The following is a 27792-nucleotide window of genomic DNA, read 5'->3' on the forward strand; positions in this document are numbered from 1 at the left end:
TCTATGTTCATAATACCATAAACTTTGGTACTATACAGGATTAAAAATGACCAATTCCTTGGACTTACCCATTTCATTATTTTATTGTCCACTCATTGGTCAATCGAGAATTTGATTTAACCCTTATAAAAACAAAATCATTATACTCACAAACCATTCACATATATTGTCTAAGTGCAGTATTATTTTCTTTAAAAAAGGAAAACTTATGTAATATAGAAAATGAAACATTTGTGATATAGATCATGAAGCATATAATGTAATATAGAAACATGTAACTGCAAATTTATTTTGTGCAATAAATGAGCTTATTAAAAAAACTCAATTAAGTTATGTATTGTAACCTTCAGAGTGATCTAATGATGCCTTGTAAAATGAGAGAAAGTGTGAAAGAATGTGGGCAAAACTCATCACTGAAAAGTAAAAGCTACAAAGATAAAAGCAAATTGAATGTCATGTGAGAGGGAGTATGTGTGCTTAAAGATGAAGTTGAGTTCTGGTCATGCGATTGCATTGTGAAAGAAACGGTGTGGAACCGACCAGAAAAGGTTGATCATCTAGCATATAATAATTTGTGTGTATTGCAAGGTTCTGGAATATCAAAATGATAAGAAATTTGGCCAAGTCTTGGTAAAGTAACAAACACTGTACACGGAAAGCCTTCCCCCCGATTTTTAGGATATTACATGCATATTTAGAATATGAAGGCATTTGAAGAGCCATGCTTTTCAGGGAACATGTCTTATCTGATGTTCTTCCACACTTGCATAATAAAAATGAGTAACGCTCACAAATTATTTTTCACCTCTTCCCAGGACTCAACCTTCTCTTTAACAATGTGCCGATTGCAGCATATTTTGATATTGTTAACATTGATAATGAATAATAATAATAGAAATGATGATGTTGACAATGATAATAATAAAAATTAAAATGATGATGATAATAATATTGATGATGGTGATGATAATGATGATGGTGATGGTTATGGTGTCGATAATAATGATGCTACCGGATGGTTATGACGACTGTGGTGATGATTATGGTGATGATCATAACAATGATGACAATCCCAGGACCAAAATCCAGTTGAAACCAATTGGAGCAAAACCAATTGAAACCAGTTGCCAACTGGTTTCAATAGGGAAATTGGAACAACTGGTTCCAATTGAAACCAGTTGAAACCGATTGCCAACTGGTTCCAGTTGCCTAATTGGTTTCAACTGGAACCAGTTGTTCCAATTTCCCTATTGAAACCAGTTGGCTACAATTGGTTTCAATTGGTTTCAACTGGTTTCAATTGGTTTCAATTGGATCCAATTGAAACTTACAGTTGGCATAAACTTAATTAGCTATAAGTTAATTAGCTCTTGCACTAATTATCGCTCATGTCAACACAGAGGCATTGTTATATGTGTCTACATTAAGTACAATGTAAAGGGCATTATAATATGCGGACCATATAATATACTTAACAAGGAAGGCATTGCTATTATATATGTTTGTATTTGATGTATTTTGTACATGGTTAGTGTTTTACTAATCAACTTTTAATCTGTGTAATTACAAAAATATGTTACTAATGAACATGCTTATCATTGCTAATTAATCTTTATATTTATCTAAAACAAATGCATTACTTGCAAATGAAAATTAATTAATAAGTACATTGTAAATCAAAATAAATTACATAAAACATTGATCTGCACACAAGCAGATAATATGCAAATTAACTGGTTTCAATTGGATCCAGTTGGGTAACTGGAAATATTTCCAATTGGAACCAATTGTGTAACTGGAAATGAATTCTAACTGGAACCAGTTGGGTAACTGGAAATTACTTCTAACTGGAAATGAATGCTAACTGGAACCAATTGGGTAACTGGAAATGAATTCTAACTGGAACCAGTTGGGTAACTGGAAATGACTTCTAACTGGAAATGAATGCTAACTGGAACCAGTTGAGTAACTGGAAATAAATTCTAACTGGAACCAGTTGGGTAACTGGAAATGACTTCTAACTGGAACCAGTTGGGTAACTGGAAATGACTTCTAACTGGAAATGAATGCTAACTGGAACCAATTGGGTAACTGGAAATGAATTCTAACTGGAACCAGTTGGGTAACTGGAAATGACTTCTAACTGGAAATGAATGCTAACTGGAACCAGTTTGGTAACTGGAAATGACTTCTAACTGGAACCAATTGGGTAATTGGAAATGAATTCTAACTGGAACCAGTTGGGTAACTGGAAATGACTTCGAACTGGAAATGAATGCTAACTGGAACCATTTGGGTAACTGGAAATGAATTCTAACTGGAACCAATTGAGTAACAGGAAAATCATCTTACCGTTTCCAGTTGAACTTCTAACTGGAACCAGTTGCTTGGGTAACTGGAAATGACTTCTAACTGGAACCAATTGAGTAACTGGAAAAATTACCTTACTGGTTCCAGTTGCACTTCTTATTGGTTTGAACTGGAAATGAGTACCCATAACAATATTTTCCAGTTCGGCAATTGGTTTCAACTGGAAATTTTATATTCCAATTGAAACCAATTGAAACCAATTGAAACCAGTTGAAACCAATTGAAACCAGTTGGAGATTTCAACTGGTTTCAATTGGATTTTGGTATGGTGATGGTTATGATTGTGATGATGACAGGTATTAATTATAACGAGTAACATACCCTCAGGGGGTGCAAAATGCTCTTGAAATAAAATATATCCATAACGTACACCAAAGGTATTAACAAAATATATTCTCAAAAAGTCATGGACCGTCTTGAAATTTTTACTGATCATGACGAAAGACTTCATTCATGGCTGATTGTCAACGACACGGAGTTAAGTCTTTTGTCAATTCTGTTTGTTGCTATGGCAGGCAACCAGTGAAAAAGAATTTGTTTAATAAAATTATTATGCAAGCATTACTTTAAACAAACAGAACTGTTATTCCTAGCTCATTTTTCCTGATTGAGTTATCATAGAAAAAGTCAGAACTTGCTAGAAATGTGACTTTCTCTTTAAAATTTTGACACCGTCCGCAAAATGACTTTTTGGTATCCTTTCTTCATATTGATTTTAATCACTCATGTGTGAAATACGCATCATATGAGTTGCATGAAATGAAAGAGGAGGATCTAAGCTTTATAAATAAGTGTAATTTATTAATTATAATTGTGATTAAGTTATGATAAAACATCGATAATTCTCGGTTTTGTGTTTTCTGGGACGCACTGTATTTACCGGCGGCAGCCATTTGCGTACTTTGAGACACCGTACTAGTTGCTTACCTCGGAATTCCAAGAATTAGAGTTGTCCGCTAAGTTCGAATTCTAATCGGAGAACTTGTTTTACCTGAGGAGAAAAGGGAGGAGGAAAAGTGAGGTAAAACTTGGTCTTTTACTTGTTCTATTGAATTGTGATATTCTATTTTTGATTTAGATCACATTCGAGCTGTATAGATGTTGTAAAATTGATGTTTTTATTGAGTCTGGGAATGTGCTGTGTGCTGTACGTGCCACTCGAGTCCAGCAAAGCAGAGACCCGAGAGTCAAACTCAAAGTCAATGCTGTCGATCGATGAGTGTGTGAATTGTGTCACTTGATCTACTGTGTGTTGCATGTTGGAGTTGGAATGAATGTGTGAATGATAGGAGATCGATATGACCTTTGTTTGTCCGCCCACAAGATTTGACTTTAAAATGACACTGATTTTCTTTAATATTCTTCAAATGCTTGATCAGATCAGGATACAGTAACAGTGTAGACCCTATGTGAGTTTAAATGGATACCCAGTAAGACTAAGAGGGCCCTTTGAAGAACTATGAGGCACTGAGTCTTTTTCCCCCCTACCATAATCCCCTTAATCCCCTCCCGGACCGCACAGCTCGTAAATCTCACTCCCGAAACTGAGTGACATAGGGCTTGCGAAATGCTTTGTTGAAAATACACATCGGCTGCTATCAACAAAAATGGCGGCGTACAGTATAGGGATGAGTATTTGCTAGGTGACAATTTAGACTTTCTGACTGATTTTGAGGAATTTTTAATTTATGGGAAGTTGGAGACCAATACACTAATGCACGTGTGAAATTCCATCAACGGAAAATCTTATTCGTTGCAGCGAACCAGAATGTTTCATCGTGAATGTGTAGGCCACTCCAGCAAAGCATAGATAGAGGTCTAGTTGATACTAATGCGTATTGACTACTAGCACTGCAGTACGTGCAGGCGAGTTGGCTCAGTCGGTAAAGCGTCTGCCTGTCGAACCAAAGATCCCGGGTTCGACTCGCACCCAGGCGGTGACTGAAGCCTGCGTTGTGTGTTAACGTGCCCCTTCCCTTGTTCATAGATGCAGGTTATGTCAAGTGGAAAACACTCCGTCCCTCGGATAGGACGTTAAATGGAGGCCCCGTGTACAGGAGAGTCACCACCCTTGCACGTTAAGAACCCATTGCACTATTCGTATAAGAGTAGGGGGAAACCCCGGTGTAATGGTCCACCTGCATACCCCAACCAGGCCGAGTTTACGGCATCTGCAAGAATCTTCAGTATTGAAGGAGGCAGATTATCTTGAAGAAGAAGAAGAAGAAGAAGAAGAATAGGCAGCATTTGAATACATGAATAGTCAATACACTCACAACATACAAATGCACATAATCATCCCAATGCGGTTGATCGGCAAGTTTGACAGTAGACTCACAATTTTAATTTTTAAATTATTCTTTCTAACATCGGAAAGTTAAACAAATTGTATTTTAATGCTCTTTAGGTGTCATCAATCGTCACTAAAGTACTGAATTTGAGTGAAATCAGTTGAGTTTTGTACAGTGGTGTTTTGAAATGTTGAAAATCAATAGCACAACATTTAATACACGGCCAGAGTAGTAATGCAGCTATGTGTGTTTCCACCCACAACATGCAGCATGTACAGCCCAGCGAGCACGGCGGCTTGCGCGTCGCTGGCCCCTACTCGGGGTGAAGAGTGGTGATGAATTGAGAACTTCTAACCCTCATTAAACCAAATGCGCAAATATATAACACAATTTAATTTAGTTATTTTAAGAGATAAACTTATGGACTACCTTCCTAGCTATGTAAAAATTTCGGAAACTTTCGGAAAATGTCAATAATTAGAAGAGAACGTGTCGTGATGATGATGAGAAACTTGCATTCACTCTAACTCACGATTTCCTTGGTCGATTTCGCTGGTTCAGATGGCTACGTCTTCAGTAGAGTTATCCAAGCACAGCGAAAGCATTTGATAACCAATGGAAGGTTGCATTGTGCCATAAGTTGTCGATTTTGTATTTTATATGTTATAGCTATATAGCCTACATCTTCAATGAGTATGACATCATTTTCTTGGTGACACGCATGGCTTCAAAGCCTTTTTTTTTACAACCAAGTGTTTGGAAAGCTTTGGAAAGCTTAGGGAAGCAGACCGCGTTGCGTAACATTTCGTAACATTTGGATTGCCAGAGGGCATCTGTGGTCTGATAAGGGCGGCTGTTAATGGATTTGATGGCTGAAGAGGGTTACATGACTTGTTGTTAAGCCAAGTTAATTTTGAATATCTTTCCCTCGGGGAAATTCTTTCGAGACGGAATATCCATTTAACTCACATATCCCTGATCAGATATTATTCTTTATATTTTAAGGAGTAGATCTAAATGGTCCGGATGCTTATGACTACAATAAAGTCCTCACTATTGCCTTAGTATTGACCAAATTATGCATCAAATAGCACTGACCATCATGCATATTTGTTGTAAATAATATTGTCTAACGTAACATAAGTCTTGAAGCTTTATGAAATAGACCCTATTGCATATAGCCTAAACTTCTTCAAGTCCAACTTCAAGTTTATTCATTTTTTTTAACATGCATTTATTTTTCATTCTAGTGGTGCATGACCAAAGACAAACTTCGCGGAGATTTTGAAAATATTAGAAAATGTGATATTCGATCTATGATTTCTCATATTCTACACAAATTTATTTATTTAAATATTACCAAATGGACAGCAAAGTTTTTTGATACAAATTGTTTCAAGTTCAACAAGAAAATTTATTGTCAAAAGTTTGATATCTCGATCTAAAATTTTTGATGTTGTATCGGCATGCGTGCTGCAACTAGAAAAGTCATAAAAACAATGAGACCTACTTCGCACACGAGGGTTGCAGCCGATTTATACAAAAATGTGATCCATCGAAATAAGATAATTTCATAATTTGCAAGGCAAGATAACATTCAATCAGTTGGTACCACTTCTTACTTTCAATTTTGAGGATATCTGCTTACAAAGTGAAGATTTCCAGACCCTTATCGAGTTAATAATTTTTCGGAACGGACGCAAATGACTGCAAATTGTGCCAATCTTTTGTCAATGTTTTCATAATTTCACACTCAATTCCAAAGAAAATTCTGTCTCTGGGTAATTTTATGTTCCTCTCGCTCTTTCCATTGGTGATATCAGATTTACGAAATCTTACCAATTTGTTGAGATAGCGAACGTAGGTCATGCTCAAACTATGGTCACCAAATATTAATCACGGTACATATACCACTATGGTTTAAATAATTCAAGAAAAACAAAAATAAAACAAGCATTAAAAGTCATAAAAGTCATAAAACATAATTCATAATTTAATGGAGAGAACAACATGGATGATTTGCTGGAGGTTAATTCTGAGCTTAATGCAGTGTGTAGTTTTGTTCTTGCTCGCTTGACAATTTCATTCACATGACATGACCAGGGCCTGTCTTAAAAAGAGTTGCGATTGTGATATCAATTGCAACTACTGTACTGTATGTACATAAGAGATAGGAGACTGCAAACTTAGGATTGATTGGAGGACTTTTGATTGATACAGATCAAGTACTTCAAGTAATTTTACAACCGATACTTTAATCAATTCATGATTATCCACTGTATTGCGAGTGTCACTATCTCTGAATGCATGAAGTAGACATTCATTAAAACACATTTTGGAGGATTTGATATGCTGTTGTTCTGTTTTGTCTGGTTTGGGAGTTCATTTCCCCTATTTTGTATGGCTGAAGGTTCGTTTACTTTCCTGCATTTCAGGGGGGTGTTTCACAAAGACTAAGATCGACTTTAAGTTGGACTTAACTATGACAGGCCACTATTGGTCTCTCAATTATAATCTCTAGATAATATTTTTTCCTTCAGTAATGAATTCTATAGATTTGTGACCATGATTTATACGTCCCTTCAGAGACCAATGCCAGTAAATGGTAAGAGCAAACAGTGGCATGAACCGCCTGCCATAGTTTAGTCCAACTTAAATTCGATCTTAGTCTTTGTGAAACACCCCTCAGTAGTAATAGGTCATGCACGAATGATGGCCAGACTACCATAGATTCAACCTTCAACTTTCCCTGTTCATGTGCATTGAAACAATTTCTAGAGTCCAGTAGATGTGGATTGAAGCTAGGATGCGATGTGTGACCCGTTCCAGCCTCCAGCCATGTCCGGTGAGATCTTCCAGCCCCTAGAGACCTTCGAGGAGCAGGTGGAGTCCGGGCGCGGCCCCCTGACGTGTCGGCTCTGCACCCAGCAGTACGAGGACCCCCGCATCCTCAACTGCCATCATGTCTTCTGCGGTAACTGCCTGCGTGGGAGGGCCGTCGATGGCTTCATGACGTGCCCCCTGTGTGGGTAAGTAGTGGTAGGCACTCCAGCAAAGCGTTGACCTCTAGCGCTGCACTACCTGCTAATAGGCAGCAATTGCACACATGAATAGTCAATACACGCATAACACACAAATGCACACAATGAAGACGATGTGGCTGTAAGCAAGTTTGACAGTAGACTCAGGATTTGAATTTTCAAATTATTCTTTCTAACATCTGCAGATTGAAAAAAAATTGTATTTTACTGCTTTTTAGGTGTCATTAATTGTCACCAAAGTACTGATTTTTAGTGAAATCAGTTTTTTGTACAGTGGTGATTGAAATGTGGAGAATAAATAGGACAGCTTTCTAATACACAACCAGGATAGTAATGCAGCTAGGTGTCATGGTAGGATGATTTGTACGAGGAGTTGGAGTAGTGGGCTGCTCTACCAGGCATCCGTGTGATGTTGTTAAGTCCCACATACTTTAAACACAAAGCCATGTTTTATATGCACAGTACACGCTCACATTCTCTCGTACCTTTTTTTTCTTCCTAACTCAAGAATGAAAAGCTGGACTGGTTGAATTAGGGCCTTGGTTGAGTAATACTTTTAGATGTAAGCTTTAATATGTCACATTATCTAATAACATATATTAGGACAAGTCAGTCTATTAAAATATTATAATAATGAATAATTTAGTTGTTAACTATATTTTTAGAAATGCAATTACATTTGCTTCTCTGCTGCACCTCACACTGACACAGAATTTTATCATCTCGGGATTGCTTCTAGGAGCTGCTAAAAAGAATTCTCAAAGATTTTAGGTAGTAGGAGGAGTGCTAGGATTCAAGCCATTTGCTCAGGCATAAGAGCCTTTGGTTTAATGTCCTACTTGTCCTCAGCAGAAATGTAGAAAATGAGTTTTAAATATTTTTTCGGTCTGGGAAAAGTCAGCGAATTTTAAGATGTGGTAAATCACTGCAAATGGGGACAAAAATTTGTGGAATTTCATTACTCAACGAGCAATGGAGAAAAAGATGTCGCATTTATCTCTGCAAGACAAAATCAACCACAAAGTCATACGCCAGAAAACAATGGTTAAAGACATCATGGAGAAAGTCAGAGAATCAAAGTGGAGATGGCTGGGCATGTAGCAAGACTTCAGGACAAGAGATGGACAAATCGTTTAACAGAATGGCAACCAAGGATGGGAAAGAGAAGAAGAGGAAGGCAGAAGAGAAGATGGAGAGATGACCTAACATCATACATGGGAACGGCCGCTTGGACTAGGACAGCTACAGACAGGAGAGAATGGAAATTTCATTAGGAGGGCTTTGTCCAACGTCTGGATGAACTATAGCCTGATAGATAGATAGATAGATAGATTAGCCCAAACTGGAAGAAGTCATTGTCTTTTTATTTTGTCACTCATCAGGACAACTTATCTGTGTTTCAAACTGGGTATAGGTTGAAAGAATGAGCCTGGAATGAGGAAAAACGCTGGTTAAGATGTAGTAGGCTGTGCATCCAGCAGTAATAGGACTCCATTTCTACAACTGCCACCATTCCTTGGAAACTACTTGCCAGGCTGAGGAGTCTAAATGTCTTATCATTCACAAGAATATCCGTTTGTTAAAATATGTGCTTATACGATATTGCCCTGAGTTATTATCATGTAAAACCAGACTGCCTCATGTGTTCAACAAGAGCTATGATATTTTTTCCCCCAAACAGCACCCGTAGCTTTCTCACCAATGGTTCTAACCTGCCACAAGCTGACCCTGTCATCAACTTCCTTCTCAAGTCATCTGAACAAGAGAGGGCACTGTGTGCCAACTGCGACACCGTAAGTATATATACGGTCAAACCTGCTTTAGTGACCACCTGTCTACAAAGACAACTTTTTTTGTTTCCCTTGAAAATGGTTTCTCATTGAAACATGTAATAAAGGAACCTGTTTACAAAGACCACTTTTTGTGTTTCCCTTGGGCGGTCACTATAGACAGGTTTGACTGTACCCACCCTCTCAATTCAGTTTGATGGAGAATGTGCACGGTAATGTGCAGGGTAGTAACTTAATCCAATGATGGGGTCCTAATAATACTGTAATTAGCTCTTTGGTCGGTTGTAACTGGTATAGCATTTTACAAGAGATGGTTATTATTAATATTTGTTGTACTGGTAACAGTTTTCATGACACATAGATTTTGGTAGAAGAGACATATTAAATTTGTATATATTTTTGTAAATTTTTAATATTCATGATGCTTAAGTCCATGAGATAATCATGATGAATACAGATAGGTTTGAGGTCATATGTCATAGTGGGCTAGTCTTGGGGAGATGAAGAACATGGTCCAACTAGAGGTGGTGTGAAAAAGAAGGATTTTGATCAAAGTAAGGATAGCAATCTGTTCTTGTATAGCTCACATATGACACGATATAATATGCCCATCCAAAGAGGCTAGGATATTATTAACCTATTGCTTCGGCAGCCGTTATCAGCGCACAGTTCATGTGACACAAGGACTGAATCCTGTCAGGTACCCATTTAACACCCGGGTGGAGAGAGACAGATGTGGATAAATCGCCACCGGGCTGAAATTTTGCTCCTATCATGTATCTAGTATTCAGTGGCTTCATGCATCGCACTGTGGTGCATTTGCAGAGATAAGGTATAGCTCAATGCATAATAGATACCGGTACAATAAACACTGTTTAGAAATCTTCTTTAAATAGAAATATGATATATTAAAACACTTGAATAGATTGAAACATGACTTCCAATGCTCTTTTCTTTTAGATGCAATCTTCAATGTTCTTCTGCAATACATGTAACCAGGCACTTTGTGCATTGTGCAAAGAGGAAACTCACATGGCCAAGATGTTTGCCTCCCATCAAGTGGTTTCTCTCAAGAAACGCACGAGCGAACAGCACAGGAAATGTGGTATGTGGGCAAACATTTAGATTGTAAAGTTCATAATTCCGAAAAATAAGATAGCTTCCATTCTCACAAAGGTTGGTAATTCCGAAAACGATACAGGGTTCTATTTGATTTTCAGATTTATGAGCTGTTGGGGTTATGAACCTGTTTCATTAATTTCAGAAATATGAACCCTATTATCATTTTCTGAATTACAAATATACATCCATTTCATTTGGGGAATTTGTAACCTTTTGTCAGTTGTAAAATTATGAGCCTTCAGAATTACTAACCTACAGATTAAAATACCTTTGGAAAAACAAACCTTTGTAATGATGAAAACCTGTGGAAAAAAGACATGTCCCTCACCTATGAATTCCTGACTGGACTGGTGGAAGGTTACATGCACTTTAATAGAAAGAATTCAAAGTCTGAATGATATCAAGATCAAGAAGTTTAAGATGCTATTCTGAAGAAAAATACATCCCATGAGGACATTTGCGGTAAAGCACCTTCACTATTGTTTGAGAGTTTTAAATCATTTTGCTCCATATTTCACAGATAACATATTTGTCTTTTTACTTGCAGCCAAACACAATGATGAGTACATCATGTATTCTACAGAAAAACAGGAGCTGCTGTGCATCAAGTGTTTCAGAGATTTTGAAAAGTAAGTTCTTAGATTTTGTAAAATGCTTTTCTCTGTAATTATTGTCATCTTTGTCATATCTATATTGCATAGAAGTTTTTCTAACATTAAAATTATGCAGTCATGTAACTTATTTCAATTAAAACAAAATAGAGGGAGGGGGGGAGCATTCTTAGTTTTCGACCCCTGTTAGCACAGGGTTGTGTTTCACAAAGACTAAGATTGACTTTAAGTTGGACTTAACTATGCTGACTGTTCATGCCACTGCTTGCTCTAACCATTCCTGCCATTGGTCTCTCAAGGGATGTACAAATCATGGTCACAAATGTACATTTTTTGATAATTCATTATTGAAGAATAAAATAATATTTAAAGATTATAATTGTGAGAGCAAAGAGTGGCACAAACGGCCTGCCATAGTTAAGTCCAACTTAAAGTCGATCTTAATCTTTGTGAAACACCCCCCTGGACTAAAATACATAATTTTCATTTTCTAGGGATGACAGAGCCTTCTGCCTTGATCTCGAGTCGGCCTACAAGCAGAGCTGCCGTCAGCTGGAAGAGCGCATCTCAACGATCCGAGACCTCCAGAGCTCCGTCCACGATGCGATCATCCTCTTCCAGGCCCTGATGCAGGAGGTGAGGAGCAACGGGGAGAAGGAGCGGGTCTCCATCCAGGAGCTTTGTGCTGAGATGCAGGAGAGGATGGTGGAGAAGAAGGAGGAGCTACTGAAGGATGTTGACAGGTAAGGCTATACATGACATGTCCTCTAGTGAAACTTAAAGGCCATCTGTACTAACTTGGCTAGGGGGATTAGACCACCCAGCAAGGTCACTGACAGGTGGCTATCTCATCAACTCACCTCTCACTTAACATAAGAAAAAGAGGATCATGGGGGACCAATGGTCACCGATTAGGCATTGTTTTCTATAGAGGGAGCAAGTAGCTACAAGTAGTACAGTGTGGCTTTAAAGGTATCATTTAACAATGCTAAATCTGAGATGCATGGCCCTATGTGTTATCAGTGTCTGTGATATGGTGTAGTATTGAAGCCCTTCAAAAACTGCGCTTCAAAATGATCATGAAGTGCCTCAAAAAAGTAAAATTCATTGAGTGACCGGTTTTACCATACTCATTTTCCCCAATAAACTGTAGTATTATAAAAACTGTTCGGAAAGCGGAAAATTTGATTTTGATTTCCATTCATAAATATCTTGATAATCAGACAGGGGATCGGCTTGTAAAAGTCATGGGGTTCCTGACTGACCTAAAGGTTTATAATTATGATCGCAGCATGAGCTAAATCCAGATTTTTTTCTTCAGAATCTGAGGCAATGTTAACGAGTCACTTTAAAGATGAAGTTGAGTTCTGGTCATGCGAATTGCATTGTGAAAGAAACGGTGTGGAATCGACCAGAAAAGGTTGAACATCTAGCATATAAGAATTTGTGTGTATTGCAAGGTTCTGGAATCGTCAAGTTGATAAGAAATTAGGCCAAGTCTTGGTAAAGTTACAAACACTGTACACAGACAGATGTATATGGGACTACACAAACACGTGGCGTAAAAATCCTACCCTGGATTTTTACGGTGTTACATGACATATTTAGAATATGAAGGCATTTGAAGAGCCATGCTTTTCAGGGAACATGTCTTTTCTGATGTTCTTCCACACTTGCATAATAAGAATGATAACGCTCACAAATTATTTTTCACCTCTTCCCTGAACTCAACCTTCTCTTTAATGCTTGTTCAGAAATGATGCCGTAAAGTTCTTAAACTGCAGTGGTTTTTGCGTGGCGTATCCTTGATCTTGATTGTTGTTCCCTTAGCTTTAGTTGTTCTGAAAGATAGAGAAGTTGGGCGGTAAGGGCTAGGATTGGGCCCACAAGACAGCCCTAACTTGAAATGAATTTTGATGTTTTTCATTCACAGCCAACAACTTCAGAAGGAGCAAGCGTTCAAGGACCAGCTCCCCAGTCTAGCTGCCTTGCTGCCTGCTCTCCAGACAAACCTTGCCATCAGTACCATGTTTGTGAGCGGTGCCAACATGTACGAGTTCCTGGATCTTAGCTCAGTGAGTACTTCTTCCTCCTTCCCCAGGAAAATAAGAATTTCTTGTAATAGTTACCAGAAAAATTAATTGTGTATGAAAAAAATGTAATACCTTTGTTTATCTTTCTGTTGGAAATGAAATAAATATGAATTTAATTTAATAATTATGATAACAATAATATGTATGATAACAATAATAATAAAAGCAACAGCAAACAACAAAAACAACAACAATATGTTTGTGAGCGGTGCCAACATGTATGAGTTCCTGGATCTTAGTTTAGTGAGAACTCCTTCCTCACACTAGGGACTTTCAGATTTGCACGCCGACATAGTGGAATGCTACGTGTGACATCCTTTTAAGGCAATGTGACGTCCTTTTAACCCTATTTAGCCCGGGCTATTTTGAAACTGCATAGCCCAGGGGGGGCTTCTCAGGCCCCCCCCTATGATCTCGGCCGTGAAACGCCCGATCGCCGCGAAAATTTGCATACATGTCAAGTGAAGTGTATAGAATACTATGGTAATTTCAATTTTTTGAAAAATTCACTCATTTGCATATTTATGGTAATTTATGCAAATAAGGTCATAAAATTCACATTTTTGCCCATAAATCAGACATTATTCATATTTAAGCATTCTTTCTCACTACATATATTTGTTAGACCATTTGGAATAATAATACAACACAAAAAATTGAAAAACCAGGGTTATTCCTTATGTTATCTATTGTTTTGATAATTTCTTATGTATTTCTTTGTTTTTTTTAAGTTATGTATTTTATTGTTTTTGTTGTTTTATTTCATTTCCAACTATAATTCAACTATTTTGACCCAAAAATAAACACCTAAACTATAAACAAGACCAAATAACCAATGTTTTATCTCTTTATTTGAAAAATGAGATTTACATATGTTTTGTACACAAATCACAAAAATGAGCGATTTTCGGGCTGACATGCAAAGACAAAAGGACACGTAACTTCGTAATGGTAGGTCCGATTTTCGAAAAATTTCTTTCAAAAGATGCGCAAGACTCGAAAGAAAAAAGTCACAAAATTTCAGTGCAAGATTTTCTTGCGTTAAAAAATTATCGCGAAAAATGTCGAGGGGGGGGCTTCTCAAGCCCCCCCCGGGCTAAATAGGGTTAAGGCACTGGCAGTGCCCGGCAGTGCCTTATTGCCTTAGAAGGATGTCACACGTAGCATTCCACTATGTCGGCGTGCAAATCTAAAAGTCCCTAATCATGATGATAGTAATGATAGTGATAATAATAATGATAATGATGATGATGATAATAGTAAAAATGATAAGAGCAACAACAACAAACAACAAGAACATGTTGTGAGCGGTGCCAACATATATAAGTTCCTGGATCTAAGCTCAGTGAGAACTCCTCCCCCACAGTGATGATGATAATAATATTAAGAGCAACTACTTTGTTAACTTCTTTGAGATTGATTTTATTCATTCTAGCTGTACACAAACCATTATGTTACCAGATGATTGGTACATTTCAACCATCTTGATGAACTTGTCCGGCAATGATTTCTGTAACTTTTCCAACAGTCCTTGAACGAGAGACTGGCATCCATCGCCAACCAACCCCATCAGCTCCGGCCCCAGGAGAGCGGGGAGATCAGTACCGACTACGAGGCCAAGTTCGCTCGGTGTCTCCAGCCACTGCTGCATATCCACCTGGACAACTGCGACGACTGCGGGAGCAGCTCGCCCATCATCCACGTTTCCATGCCAACGACGAGCGCCCCATCACCGCAGCAGCAGCCCCCAGCGAGGTGAGACAATGAAATCTTTGGGCCTTCAGTTGTTAGACACGATTCAGGGGTTGTACGATGCTTGCTCCTGCAACAATTTCCTACACTAACCAAATTTTAACTTCGACCATGGATCCAACACTGTACCTAACCCTACCCTTAACCTAAATTTAACCTAAAACCTAATTGGAATATTATCCCTAACCCTAACCCTACCCTTGACGAAATACAGTCTGGAGCAATCGTTGCAGGAGCAGTTGTCAGTATACCAACAAAGGATATCTCCTTCAAAAAGAATAAATAATGCTGTGGAAAAATAAAACTAGAAAAGATGACACTAAAAATCTGTATATTATAGATGAACCTGATTTAGGGACCACCTGTATATAGAAAGATCACCTGTCTGTAAAGTCCACATCTTTATTTTTCCTTGAAAGTAGTTCCTCATCTCATCTAAATTTTAATGAGCATATACGTAATATACATACATCAATATCAAGGAATATTGGAATACTGTATAAGTTAAAACAAATTCTTTCTGAAAGATCTATGATTATATTATACAATTCTCTAATTTTATCACATGTGATTTATTGTAATATTGTATGGGGTAATTGTAGCTTAACAAGAATTAATTCCTTATTTTTGCTTCAAAAGAGAGCGATTCGCATGATCACTAACTCACATTATATATCACACACGGAACCTTTATTTCAGCGTTTAAAAACATTAAAAATACAAGATATCCACATTTTTCAGACATGCATTTTTATGTATAAATATTCTCATAATCAATTACCATCCCTATTTCACAATATTTACAGTTTAAACTCAAACATTCACACATACCCCACACGTTGTTCAACAAATTATCACTTAGAAAATCCTAAAATACTTTTAGCACAAAAATCAGTAAGACATCATGGACCAGATGTTTGGAACTCCTTACCAAATTCAATAAGGCATTGTTCATCTCTCTATTCTTTTAAAGCATCTCTCAAAAAAACTCTTATATCGAAGTATCTACATAACTGATTTCAACATGCAGTAGGCAATTGTCAAATTTCGGTCACATTGCAACTCAGTTTTGCAAATTTTGTTTTCTATTTCGTATTTCTTAATTTCCTTTATTGTAAAGGCTGTATTTGTTTCTACTCGACTATACCACACAGAGCTACGTACACTTCCACTATTTGTTACAAACACATACAAACACGCACGCTCGCGTGCACGTGCACACACACACACACACACACACACACCCACCCACGCATGCATACACGCACACACACAATATACACTTGCACAACACACTCACCAACTCATACACAAAGATCGCTTGAACACTTTTTCATTTTAAGTTTTACCTTAAGATTTTTTTTTGTTTTGTTCTTGTTTTTTTTGAGGCCGCCATCCTTGTCAAGCTTTGCTTATGATTGCGGTCTCCTGCACTTTTCCACCAGAATAGTTAGGATAATACTTTAAATTTATGATAATATGTTATGGAAATAATAAGTTTCGTTATTATAATTATGTACATATATTATGTAAAAAAACATTTTGACATGAAGAAATTATTGTTTGTTTATGTTGTATTATACCTTACATGTATATTATGTTATTTGTTATTCAGTTATATTTTATTTGGAAAAAATGCAGAAATAAAATCAAATCAAAATTTAAACCTGTACTAAAGGAACCTCTACATAAAGAACCACTGCCTTTAAAGACCACTTTCCTTGTCTCCCTTGAGCAGTCTTTATATACAGGTTTCACAATTTATTACACACAGATCACAGAATACCGGTATGCATAATGACCAATGTTGCACACAGATTATGATTGCACTCTACTTGACTTATATTTCTACATGTAAAGTGATGTTTATTTTGCAACAGCATTTTTTTTTTTTTGGGGGGGGGGGGGGAGGAGGGGCATGGTTCAAGATAAAGTTGAGTTCTAGTCATAGAGGCTGTTCACACCGGCAGAGATAGCGCGCGCTAGACCGCGCTTTCTCTGCGGTGTGGAAGGTACAACGTCGTTTCGGTCGGCCCAACAGCGAGCCACGGCGAGACAAAACGGCGTGCCACTGGAGCACCTCTTGGGGGTGGTCCACGAGAGATAGCGCGGTCTAGCGCGCGCTAGAAAAAAAGGGGGTGCTACGATAGACCGCGCTATCTCATTGCGGTGTGAACAGCCTCATAGATTGCATTGTGTGAGAAACTGGAAGCAATAGGAAAATGTTCATGAAGCTTGTAATCATAATCAATAAAAAGTTACAAAAAGCTACTACAGTAAATCCTGTTTATAGCCACCAGCCAAGGGAACCACAAAATTGTTCTTTATAGACGGGTTCCTTTAGTACATGTTTCAATGAGGTTGTTCACACCGACAGAGATAGCGCGCGCTAGACCTCGCTATCTCTGCGGTTTGGAAGGTACAACGTCGTTTCGGTCCGCCCAACAGCGAGCCACGGCGAGCCAAAACGGCGTGCCACTGGAGCACCTCTTGGGGGTGGTCCACGAGAGATAGCGCGGTCTAGCGCGCGCTAGAAAAAAAGGGGTGCTACGATAGACCGCGCTATCTCATTGCGGTGTGAACAACCTCAATGAGAAACCATTTTCAAGTAAAACAAAAAATGTGGTCTTTGTAGACAGGTGGTTACTAAAGCAGGTTTGACTGTAGTTTGAAATAGCTGTTATTAGCTACTACTTTGGAATGAAATGTGTATCCAAGGAGTTCTGGAACTGGATGAAATAAATTCTTCCATATATCATCTATTGAAATACAGGAGAGAGCACCCGGCCCCACAACCCCTGTCCAGCGCATACATCTCTAGTGCCCTCGCTCGCCACCTGTCCTTGACGAACACCCTCCAGGATCCTCTGGCGGGGAAGGGGCTGAGAAGGGGCAGCAAGATGGCGGCCAGCATCAGACATCGCTTGCAGGAGGGCAACGGACCCTTCGTAGAACACTGCAAGGCCTTCGAAGCAAACTTCAGGGTAGGTAGTCAATGAGGGCCCTCGACTTATAAACAGTTGCGATTAATCGCAACTTATTTGTGATTAATATCAATCTCAACTATGTACATATGAGATAAGTGACTGCAAACTTGCGATTGATTGTAAGCAATGCCCAGGGCATCGTTTCACAAAACCATCATTGGTACAAGTTCACAGACTTCCCAATGAAGCTCGTTTTAAAATGAATAAAAGTGTTTCAATGGAATATCAGCGAACTTGCACATGTTCCAGTTTTTTTGTGAAACAACGTGCTGTTTATTCTTTGTAACCTTTCTACTTTGTCAGGGTTCAACATTTTAACCTAATTTCCTTGGTAATGTACTTATCGTTGGGAAGCTGATGTTTTTCTTCTTTCATGTGACACCTAAGACATGATCAATGAATCCATCATGCATCACTGACATCAGAGAGTCTGAAGTGGTACTTCAGAAACACAAGTGTCCAAGACAAGTGGATGGCTGTTATACATGTGGCTTTTTGTTTTGAAAAGGCAGGAAATGATGTTAAATCGTGTTAAATCATTGAATAGTATCTTCATGTACGGTTCACTGATCATGTTGTAAGTGTTGTGTGAAATTAGAAGAGAAAATTAGCTTCCTGAATGATGTGTACAATAATGGAAAGAAATCAAGTCAGATACAGTAATTTATGTAAAAAATTGGGTTTCTTTTTTCAGGGACACCCTGTATAGGTCATGCACCTATGAACAGGCAACTCATTGTCAAGTGCAGAAATGCATTTTATCAAAACTATTACTATAAAATATGATTAACTTTGCATAAACCAAACTTGTTGGGACCACAACAAATAGTTAGACCTAAAGATGCAAAATTCAACTTTGAAAATATAAATAACACACAATTTGCTTAGTTTGGTCCAAAAAATGGAATTGACTCGGGTAAAATTTGACTTTTGCAACTTTGAGTTATGCAGAGGTAATTTCTAAACTATGTCCATTCCATCTGCCTTTTAGTTGCTTCAGCATCGTATCCAGAAGATGAAAGAGCAAGTTCAAGAAATTCACAGGGATATCACACGCAGGAAATGCCTGGCAAAGAAAGAGAAGGTAAGTTAAAGATAAACTTGAGTTCTGGTAAGAAAAAGAAAATTAATTCTCACAGAATCAAACGAAACTTACAGTGAATGTTCAAAATTACAAATAAATGACATGTGCCAAACAATTTTGGAAGAAAATGTGTACTGGCTGAGTAATGAGCATAGAAAGACAAGGAAATCAAGGTAGTACTAGCCCCGACACTATGTGTGTTGTCCCATATATAGCTTTCTGTGTACAGTGCTTGTTACTTTACCAAGACTCGGTCAAATTTATTATGATTTTGATGACTCCAGAACCTTGCAGTGCACACCAATACTTACATGCTACATGATCAACTTTTTCTGATCCTTTCCACACCTTTTCTTTCACAATGCAGTCGCATTACCAGTACTAAAGTTTATCTTTAACCCTTTGCCTACAGGAACAGGGTGGTCCCTATATTAAGCCTATGGGAATTACAGAATTCAGTAGTCATGGGTTAATTCAAATAACATAAATATAAAAGAAAATTGGTGTATTTAAAGATACAGAGTAATAGTTCAAGGATAAATTGTGCAAAGTCTAAACTGTCAAGAAGGACATAACTTAGGATCATCAATTTGAAATAAAGACTTGATTATTTGTAAAAGTACATATTCATTGCCAATTGAAGTTCCCCTTGAAAAGAACCATGTAGCTTTAGAAACAAAACATGAATAATTGAAAATTAGAAATTCAAAAATTACTCAAATACTTGGTTGAAAATTACTTTAAGTTATTTTGAATTAATCATTTCAATATACATAATTATGTGTCAATCTGAATTAATATTGGATAAAATGAAATGAGACTTAAACTACATATTTTGTAATATTTATACAATTATAAAAGAAATCAAATCAATCTTAAGTCTTTACAAGACAGGGCCCAGCATGGCCAATTACATTTTAACTCACATTCTTCATAATGGATAAACAAGTCAAAATATATTTTTTTAATAATTGGAAGTTCAGACACAATAGAAATCATCTTATGATAATTTTCAACTACAATGTGGTATGTAATTTTTTATTAAATTGTGAAGGAAATAATTTGTATCAAGGCACTTAACAAACACGTATGCATTAAATGTGGTTTCATTACGAAAATGGTCTGTTGTTATGCATACATTCTAAGTGTGTATGGAGTAGTATAAGTTTGATTTTCCCCTCCCAGGCACAGGTAACACCAAATACATAAACTGCACTACTTATAGCTACTTGTGCCCTCTATTTCGCAAACAATGCCCAATCGTTGACCGTTGGTCCCCCATGATCCTCTTTCTTTTATTTATTGAGAGCTGATTTGATGAGATAACCACCTGTCAGTGACCTTGCAGGGAGGTCTAATCCCTCCTGGCCAAACTGGTGCAGACAGGCTTATTAATGATAATGATAATTTCATATCTTTCATTAGGTGACGGATGTTCTGGATGAATGCAGTCAGGTTGAAATCCAGATCGGTACACATACTGCTACGCTGGAACACATGAAGGTTATCTTTCAAAAGGTATGTTTAGAGTGCCCATGTCTGCGTAGTGCCCTTGTCATCGCATACATGTAACTGAACGATTCTTATGAAACAAAACGCCCATTAAACACAACATTTTTATCTCTATAATTGTGATACGTATTCATGCAACCAAAAAAATAAAATGGGTCTCAAAAGGCTTTCTATCATGTCAAATCTACAAACTGCTTGTAAAATGAATGAGTGCCCAGACATGGGAAACTTTGTTTTTGCTATGACGAAATGACATGGTCGCCTTGTGAATTTTTATGAATTATTTGCACATTTACTTTTAGAATTTAGGGAATAATACCAGATTTGGGTCCATACACATCTAAAGAATGATGTCTGAATCATAGACATCGAACATTCAGCTGGTAAACAAGCTTTGCATGTGTCGGAGAACAAGTCCATGTTTCTTTTCTTTCTTTTTTTCATCTTTGTGTACAGATATGGCAGGAGATGTTAGATAGGGTCTCTAGTGAGCAGGAGATCTACCAGAATCAGCTGAAAGACATGAACTACCTCAAACAGGAGAATAGTCACCTAGCAACCATCGCTAGGCAGATAGCACCCTACATCACCTCCATCGACGCTGTCACCAAGCAGATAGACCCAAGGTACCACCACAAACTTCCTTTTTTTTCTGGAGACATATCCATGTACATAATGCGACATTAAAGGGGGTGTAGCTTGGCAAATACTGGTTAACGCCATCTACGTCTTCTTTTGGACAACTGCACGTAAACGGATGGACTTGATTAATGAAGTTAATTAATCTCTACATGGTCAGCGCTAGCATTCGCGAAACAGACCAAAGTTCTCCTCACGCTTTGGTTTCACGTTTTTTGCACGCACTTGATTGCTGCCGTCGCGTCGTCGTTTTATACCTGATTGGCCCGAGTCAAGCCATGGGAAAGACATGTAGTCTCGTTTTGCTACATCCCCTTTAATTGTTTTATTTCTCTTTTTCTCTTATACTTGCAATTCATTATTTGTTGTATCTTGCTATTTTGTGCTATGCATTTATGTTCAGTCACAATGGATTGGAAAAGAAGGCCTTCAAGTTATAGTTATTTAGCTAAATCTCTTTCTTTTTCCTGGCATCCATGTGATTCAGTTCAAGCCTTATTGTTGTTTTCTATTTGCTGATCTGTTCTTCTCATTTTTCTCCTAATATTAAAACAACTTATTATCAGGTTGAAGTCCCCCTTAAACTCTGAATTAATCTAACAAAATAATGATAGGTTGTGTTGTTTAGCATGGTAGGTACATTTTATAATGAGAACCCAGATATCTATGTTTAAAGGTATAGACCAGTTCTGGTAATTGCATTGTGAAAGAAACGTTGTGGAATCGATCAGAAAAGGTTGATCATCTAGCATATAAGTATTACTGCAGGGTTCTGGAATCATCAAAATGATAATAAATTTGGCCCAATCTTGGTAAAGTTACAAGCTCTGTACACAGAAAGATGTATATGGGACCACGCGATATCTATCTAGTCCAGATAGATATGATAATTTACCAAATATATTAATTAGTAGGCGGTTTCCCTGCAAAATTTGTATCATCACGTATTAGTCAAAACATATTCTTTCACATGATTGGTAATAAGAGCTTCCATTTTATTCTTTGAGAGGGGGGTGTTTCCAAAACTGGTCTTTACCTTTAAAGTGCCTTGCCCTAATCTTATTTGTAATTATACAACTCACTCCCAGATCCTAATCAAATGATTGGTCATGCGCGGTCACGTGTGATTCACGTACTGAGCCTATTGCACTCGTTTTCATGAAAAGGAGTGCAATTTTTTCCAGTACTATTGAACTCGCTTTCAGAGCGCAGTAGTGCGCTAGAGGATAGAGCGCTTAATACTGCGTGAGCATGAGCCTATTCTTGCACAGCACTATGCGTAAGGTAGTGCGCTTGCTATATCTATAGCTATGTGTGCGCACTAAAATAAGCCTGATTTAACTTGAGATTTATTTGTCAGCCATGTACTGTCACGAAAAAATCTTGAATGAATTCTTTTTACATCAAATAACAAGGATCTAGGAGTTTCGTTGTATCAAACAAATGATGCATGTTTTCATTCGTTCATTATACGATCTATCCGCCCTCGTTGATGCTGTGTGTATCTATTGCACTCAGCCTAACGGCTTCGTGCAATAGAAACACACAGCCTCAACTCGAGTGCGGATAGATCGTATAATGAACTCGTGCGCATGCATCATTTGTATACTGTTTCATAACAAGTTTTAAAATATACGAGAAAAATAGCATGCTGAGTGTCGTGTTTGTTCTTTCACTCCCACTCACAATCAGGAGAGCCAATGATGGTGACGAGAAGCGTGACGTCACCAGATGACATCGTCCGTCTATCTGTCTCCCTCGCTTGTCACCTTGCATGAACTTTGAAGCCTTGACTTTCCATTCCTCCGTGTACCATTACAATGCCTTTGTGTGACCTTTCAACTATTAACCTTGTGTTTGAGACCATTGCCAATAGCGACCATCTCGTCTCAACATAAATCAGCATGGTATGTGTTTGTTTTTCTTTTGTTAATTGTGTATACCTCAAGATAGTGAAGAATTTGTAGGAGGATGAGGAAATCAGTAACACTTCCATGAAGCAAAGACATGAAGCATTTCATGTAACTTTTGATACAAATAAAAAATCAGGGCCCTGTTAAAAGCTACCGAAATCCTGGTATTTGTTTGGCTGACTGCAAATTTGCCAGGTTTTTTTGCAAAGTTTTATAAAAACAGGGCCCAGAAGTATCTCGTGTCTGCTATCAAATTTACCAGGTTTACAAAAAAAAAAAAATGAATTCAGCTACCACTTTCCATTCTCCTAAATCTGGATGTAGAGACTTAGAGACTTCGGTGGTAAGCGCTTTATAAGTAACGTTTTTATTATTATTATTATTATGTACTCCTGGCTAGGTTGTGTATTTACTCATTGCTTGCTAAAAATCAGACCCCAAAATCACCAATCCAGAATAAACACTAGCATGCAGTATGGGTCTTCAAAGTCTGTTTTTCTTCTTCGGGTAGCTCTCGCAAGATAGTCCATGTTAACAGAGTTTATTGTCCTAGAGTGGTATATAGTAGTGTTGCATCGTCTTCTACATATTCCTTAACCTTTATTAACAAAGATTGTTATAATATTGTTACATAGATCATATTAATGTTTGTTTATCCTTGCTTGTTAATGTTTTCATGATAATAATTTTTCAATTTTTGTGTTTCAATATTTGTTCCTCTTCGTTCTTCCAGATCAAGATCAGCAAGCCCACACGAGAGTGAGGACGAGGGGTCAGAGGGCAACCCTCTGCACATCACCAAGCTTGTACTCACCAGTAACACCAAGAACAGCATCACTGACTCTGCAGAGAGAGACCCTGATACAAGCCCTAGCCAGTCCCTCGTGCCACCTGATGGTGATACTGATGCATCACATGACACCCCCAGCGCCGTGTCACATGATGTGGATGGATCACATGACGTGCTGTTCCAAGGAGATGGGGCGGAAGCGAAGAAGGCATTTCATCGGACCTTGAGCGAGCAGGAAGAGTATGAACGGCTGCGAGCCAAGAAGATTGTCATGGATGCCATTATGTCCGAGCAGTGCAAGGAAGCCCTGAAGGATAGCGGTGTGAGCAAAGGTCCGGAGCCTGATCTTCCTTGCGGAAGCGGTCAAAGGCCACAAGCTACATGTAGCAATGGTGTGGAGGATGACCAGAAGTGCCTTGATGCTGATAGGAGGTTGACTGTAACCAAGTTGGACCTTGACGACCCTTGCGGAAGCACTCAAAGGCCGCAGTCGGGTAAATGTTTAGAGGAACCAAAGAGCTATGCAGATGCAGATAGGCATGTGAAAGTAACAAACAGTTTGGACACCGAACATTCTTGTGGAAGTGGACAAGGTCCTAAAGCAGAACAGGGTGCAGAGGAGACACAGAAATGCGGCAAGGCTGATAGGTTGTTGAAAGTTGTGGATGTCAATGGAAGCAGCAGTGATTCGAGTCATGACTTGGGGATCAAGAAACAGAGAGTGAAACGCGAGAGACTGGGTGATGAAGGGATTGTCCAGACGACTGTGACTGAAGCGGATGCTGAAGAGGGCAGCGTTTCTGTGAGTTCCCGCGTGAAACGGTTTAGCTTGAGCGACGACCAGGTGGAGATGGCTCAGAAGCAGCAGGCCGGTGCCTGTCCTGGCTCTCCGCGCCCCCCTCCTCGGGCACAGAAGGACGCAAAGCGTGTGGTAGTCAAACCGAACGATGCCGAAGTGAAGCAACGCTCGGTCATGAGCGTTACAGTCACAACATCAGAGGACACCTCCTCCACACACACCAGCACTCCCACTAGTATTGAACATTCAAAAGGAAAAGGACCAGTAACGGATGAAACGGAGAACATTGTGTTAAGGGTCAGGAATCGAAGAAAATTGAGAGAACAGGCCACCTTGGCCAATAATTCATGATTGCAATATGATTGTCGTTGAAAACAATTTAGAAAGCAAAGCCAAGAATTCATGATATCAATACGATAATTATAGGTTGAAGAAAATTGAGAGAACGGGATAAGATTGTAAAGAATTCTTGATTGCAATACAACTATCGCTTGATAAGAGTGTGGATGTGCCTTCAGAAATATCTAAGTATCTATGCCTTGAAGAGGATTACCTTTTTCCTTTAAACTGACAAGAACTGTTGTTAGTGTAAAGGAAATGAGTTACATTGTAACAGGATCATTACAGATTTTATATAGAGAAAAAAACAATGAAATGTTTGTGATATTTGATTATTTATTCATATGATCTATGTATTTATTTATTTATCAAAACCTAGCATCAGAAGAAAGTACACTTTCAAGACGGAATGAATTCCAAACTGATTCTTCAATAGAAAGCCAGGCACAGTAATAATCATCTTTCATGAAAATATTATGTTGAATTGATTCTCAGTCAATTTAGTGTATTTTTCTACCATTTAGAAACTTATTCTGAGTACTTTATTCTTGCCTTGATAGAAGTTAACCAACATTTTCCTTGAAATAGTACTATGAACTAATTTAAGACCAATTACATATCATAGGTTTTAGTTATTAATGCTTTTAAGCTCCAGGAGAGAATTTATTTAAAGAAAAATTTCCACAGGTCCCAGTGTTTGAGATCTCAATCTCTGGGGATAGCAGCTAAAAAATTGTTTTTTTTACGGTTCTTAGTTGTGTTTTGTTTCTTGTTTTTTGTTTTTAAGTTGTTTATATTTTTTATTTTTGTGAATTGTGATTTTTTGCAAGTTTCATTGCACCAAGTATTCATTGTTGAATCGAATCAGAGGGTGCCATATTAATAAATTGAAATGCATGCAAGTTTCTTTGCCACAAAAATGGTCAACATTAACAAATCACAATGTTTCATATTGCAAAGGAGGGGGGAGGGGGTCACATGTCCCGGATTGGATGGATTGGGTAGCTGTAGTTGGTGATTTGTTTTTGCTGTGGGTGTGGGCTTTAGAATCAGTGATGTTTTTTCTTATACCAGATCATGTGATAAATAACGGGTTTGTTTGTTGTGAAAAGGTTTCGAACAAATTTGTTTTCTTTCTATAAATTTAGAACCAATGGTCCTTCATCCATGTCTATGCAATACTATTTGTAAAGGGTTGTTCACATATGGCGAGGCTAACTGGCATTTTTTAAAATCATAACACAAGCAGGTGGTGCTGCGGGATCGTATTATCGTCCGTCTCTCATGACGTGTCCTACTTACGAGAGACTTTTACCTCTCTTAAGTATTCAAAGTCTCCGGTATCTATTTGTGTTTGATATTTAATCATGGTGGTAGGTTTTTTGTGTTCCAAGAGGAGGAGGAAGTGCAAAGAACGTTGAGGCGAGAGAGGGTTTCCGAGATAGGTCCAACCCATTAGATATTTATAACGACATAGAACGGAAGAAAAGGTATAGGTTCACCCATGAGGAAAATAGATTTGTTGACGGAAGACTTTGAAACTGGCACCAGAAGGAATCATGCAGCTCCTGGTACCCTTCAAGTGTTTATAGCCCTCTCTTTTTACGGGATGGGAGCTCTGTTTAGCAACACAGCAACAATACAAGTTTATGAAACACCCCCCTGGTTTGATCATACCATGGACCCATCTTTGTTTATGGGTCCATCTTCGTTTATGGGTCCATGGTGAAATTAATCAAAAGAATACTCGTTTTCTTATATGTAAAATGTCTTTAAAAGATAAACTGCTGCAGTTTTCTGAGTCATATGTGATCAGGCCATAACAGATGATAAGACAAAGTAACATTTTGTAGAATTTCCTGAGACGTTGTATTTGTTTTCAAAATGTTGAAGTCATATATATTATCTTTCTTGTTTTAGTCACTGAACAGCCTGGGACCTTACAAAGAAAGTGTTTTAAAAAATGGAAATTAACTTTAATATTCCATTTGCCCATTGTACCCATATTCATATTATTTAAAGGAGTCTCCCTGAGAAAAATAGAATTGTCATGAATTTTGAACTTTTCTTGTGACTTATTTACCTTAAAATGTGTGTGTTTATGAAGTATTTCTTATGAAAACCAAGAGCAGGCATCATTAACACATCATTTTCCACAAACAAATATAAAAATTAAAAAAACATAATTTCCCTTCTTTTTAACTTAATCTTCTCTTTCTTCCACTTTCCTTTACTATTCCCTCGCCGTTTGACAGATTTTAATGAAATTTGATATGAAGGTACATTATATCAAAATACAGGCTAAGTTTGATTTTGGCGTACGTAGGTCAAAGGTCATAGCTCATTGAATATGCGAAAAAATACACATCTGGTTTCCGATCGATAACTTTAGTAATGTTTGACAAATTTTAATGAAATTTAATATGAAAGTACATGGTATCAAAATACATGTACAGCCTAAGTTCGATTTCTGAGTATGTAGGTCAAAGGTGAAAGGTCAAAGCTCATTAAATATGCAAAAACACCTACGGTAATCATATATGTGAAAATGTGGTTAACTTCCTTGCCTAGTAATATGGAGGTAACTTGTTCTGACGTATATAGGCCATTTGTACCCTGCGAGGGGATGCTACGCTTTGCGTTGACTTGTTACTATACC

At 37.9% G+C, this 27792-nt stretch overlaps 1 protein-coding gene across 1 annotated transcript; it reads left to right on the forward strand.

Moving 5' to 3' along the window:
• Positions 1 to 3214: 3214 nt before the first annotated feature.
• Positions 3215 to 27195, forward strand: LOC584115 (RING finger protein 207). The gene is made up of 13 exons (XM_030987450.1): positions 3215 to 3391; positions 7440 to 7690; positions 9384 to 9495; positions 10453 to 10597; positions 11162 to 11243; positions 11720 to 11968; positions 13159 to 13300; positions 14847 to 15073; positions 17844 to 18054; positions 19049 to 19141; positions 20567 to 20659; positions 21110 to 21279; positions 23939 to 27195. Exons 2-13 carry the CDS (start codon positions 7473 to 7475, stop codon positions 25143 to 25145), a joined length of 2949 nt encoding a protein of 982 aa, XP_030843310.1. The 5' UTR covers positions 3215 to 3391; positions 7440 to 7472; the 3' UTR covers positions 25146 to 27195.
• Positions 27196 to 27792: the final 597 nt, after the last annotated feature.

The sequence above is a fragment of the Strongylocentrotus purpuratus genome, unplaced genomic scaffold (genome assembly GCF_000002235.5).
Source record: "Strongylocentrotus purpuratus isolate Spur 01 unplaced genomic scaffold, Spur_5.0 spur5_scaffold_16, whole genome shotgun sequence".
Taxonomy (NCBI): domain Eukaryota; kingdom Metazoa; phylum Echinodermata; class Echinoidea; order Camarodonta; family Strongylocentrotidae; genus Strongylocentrotus; species Strongylocentrotus purpuratus.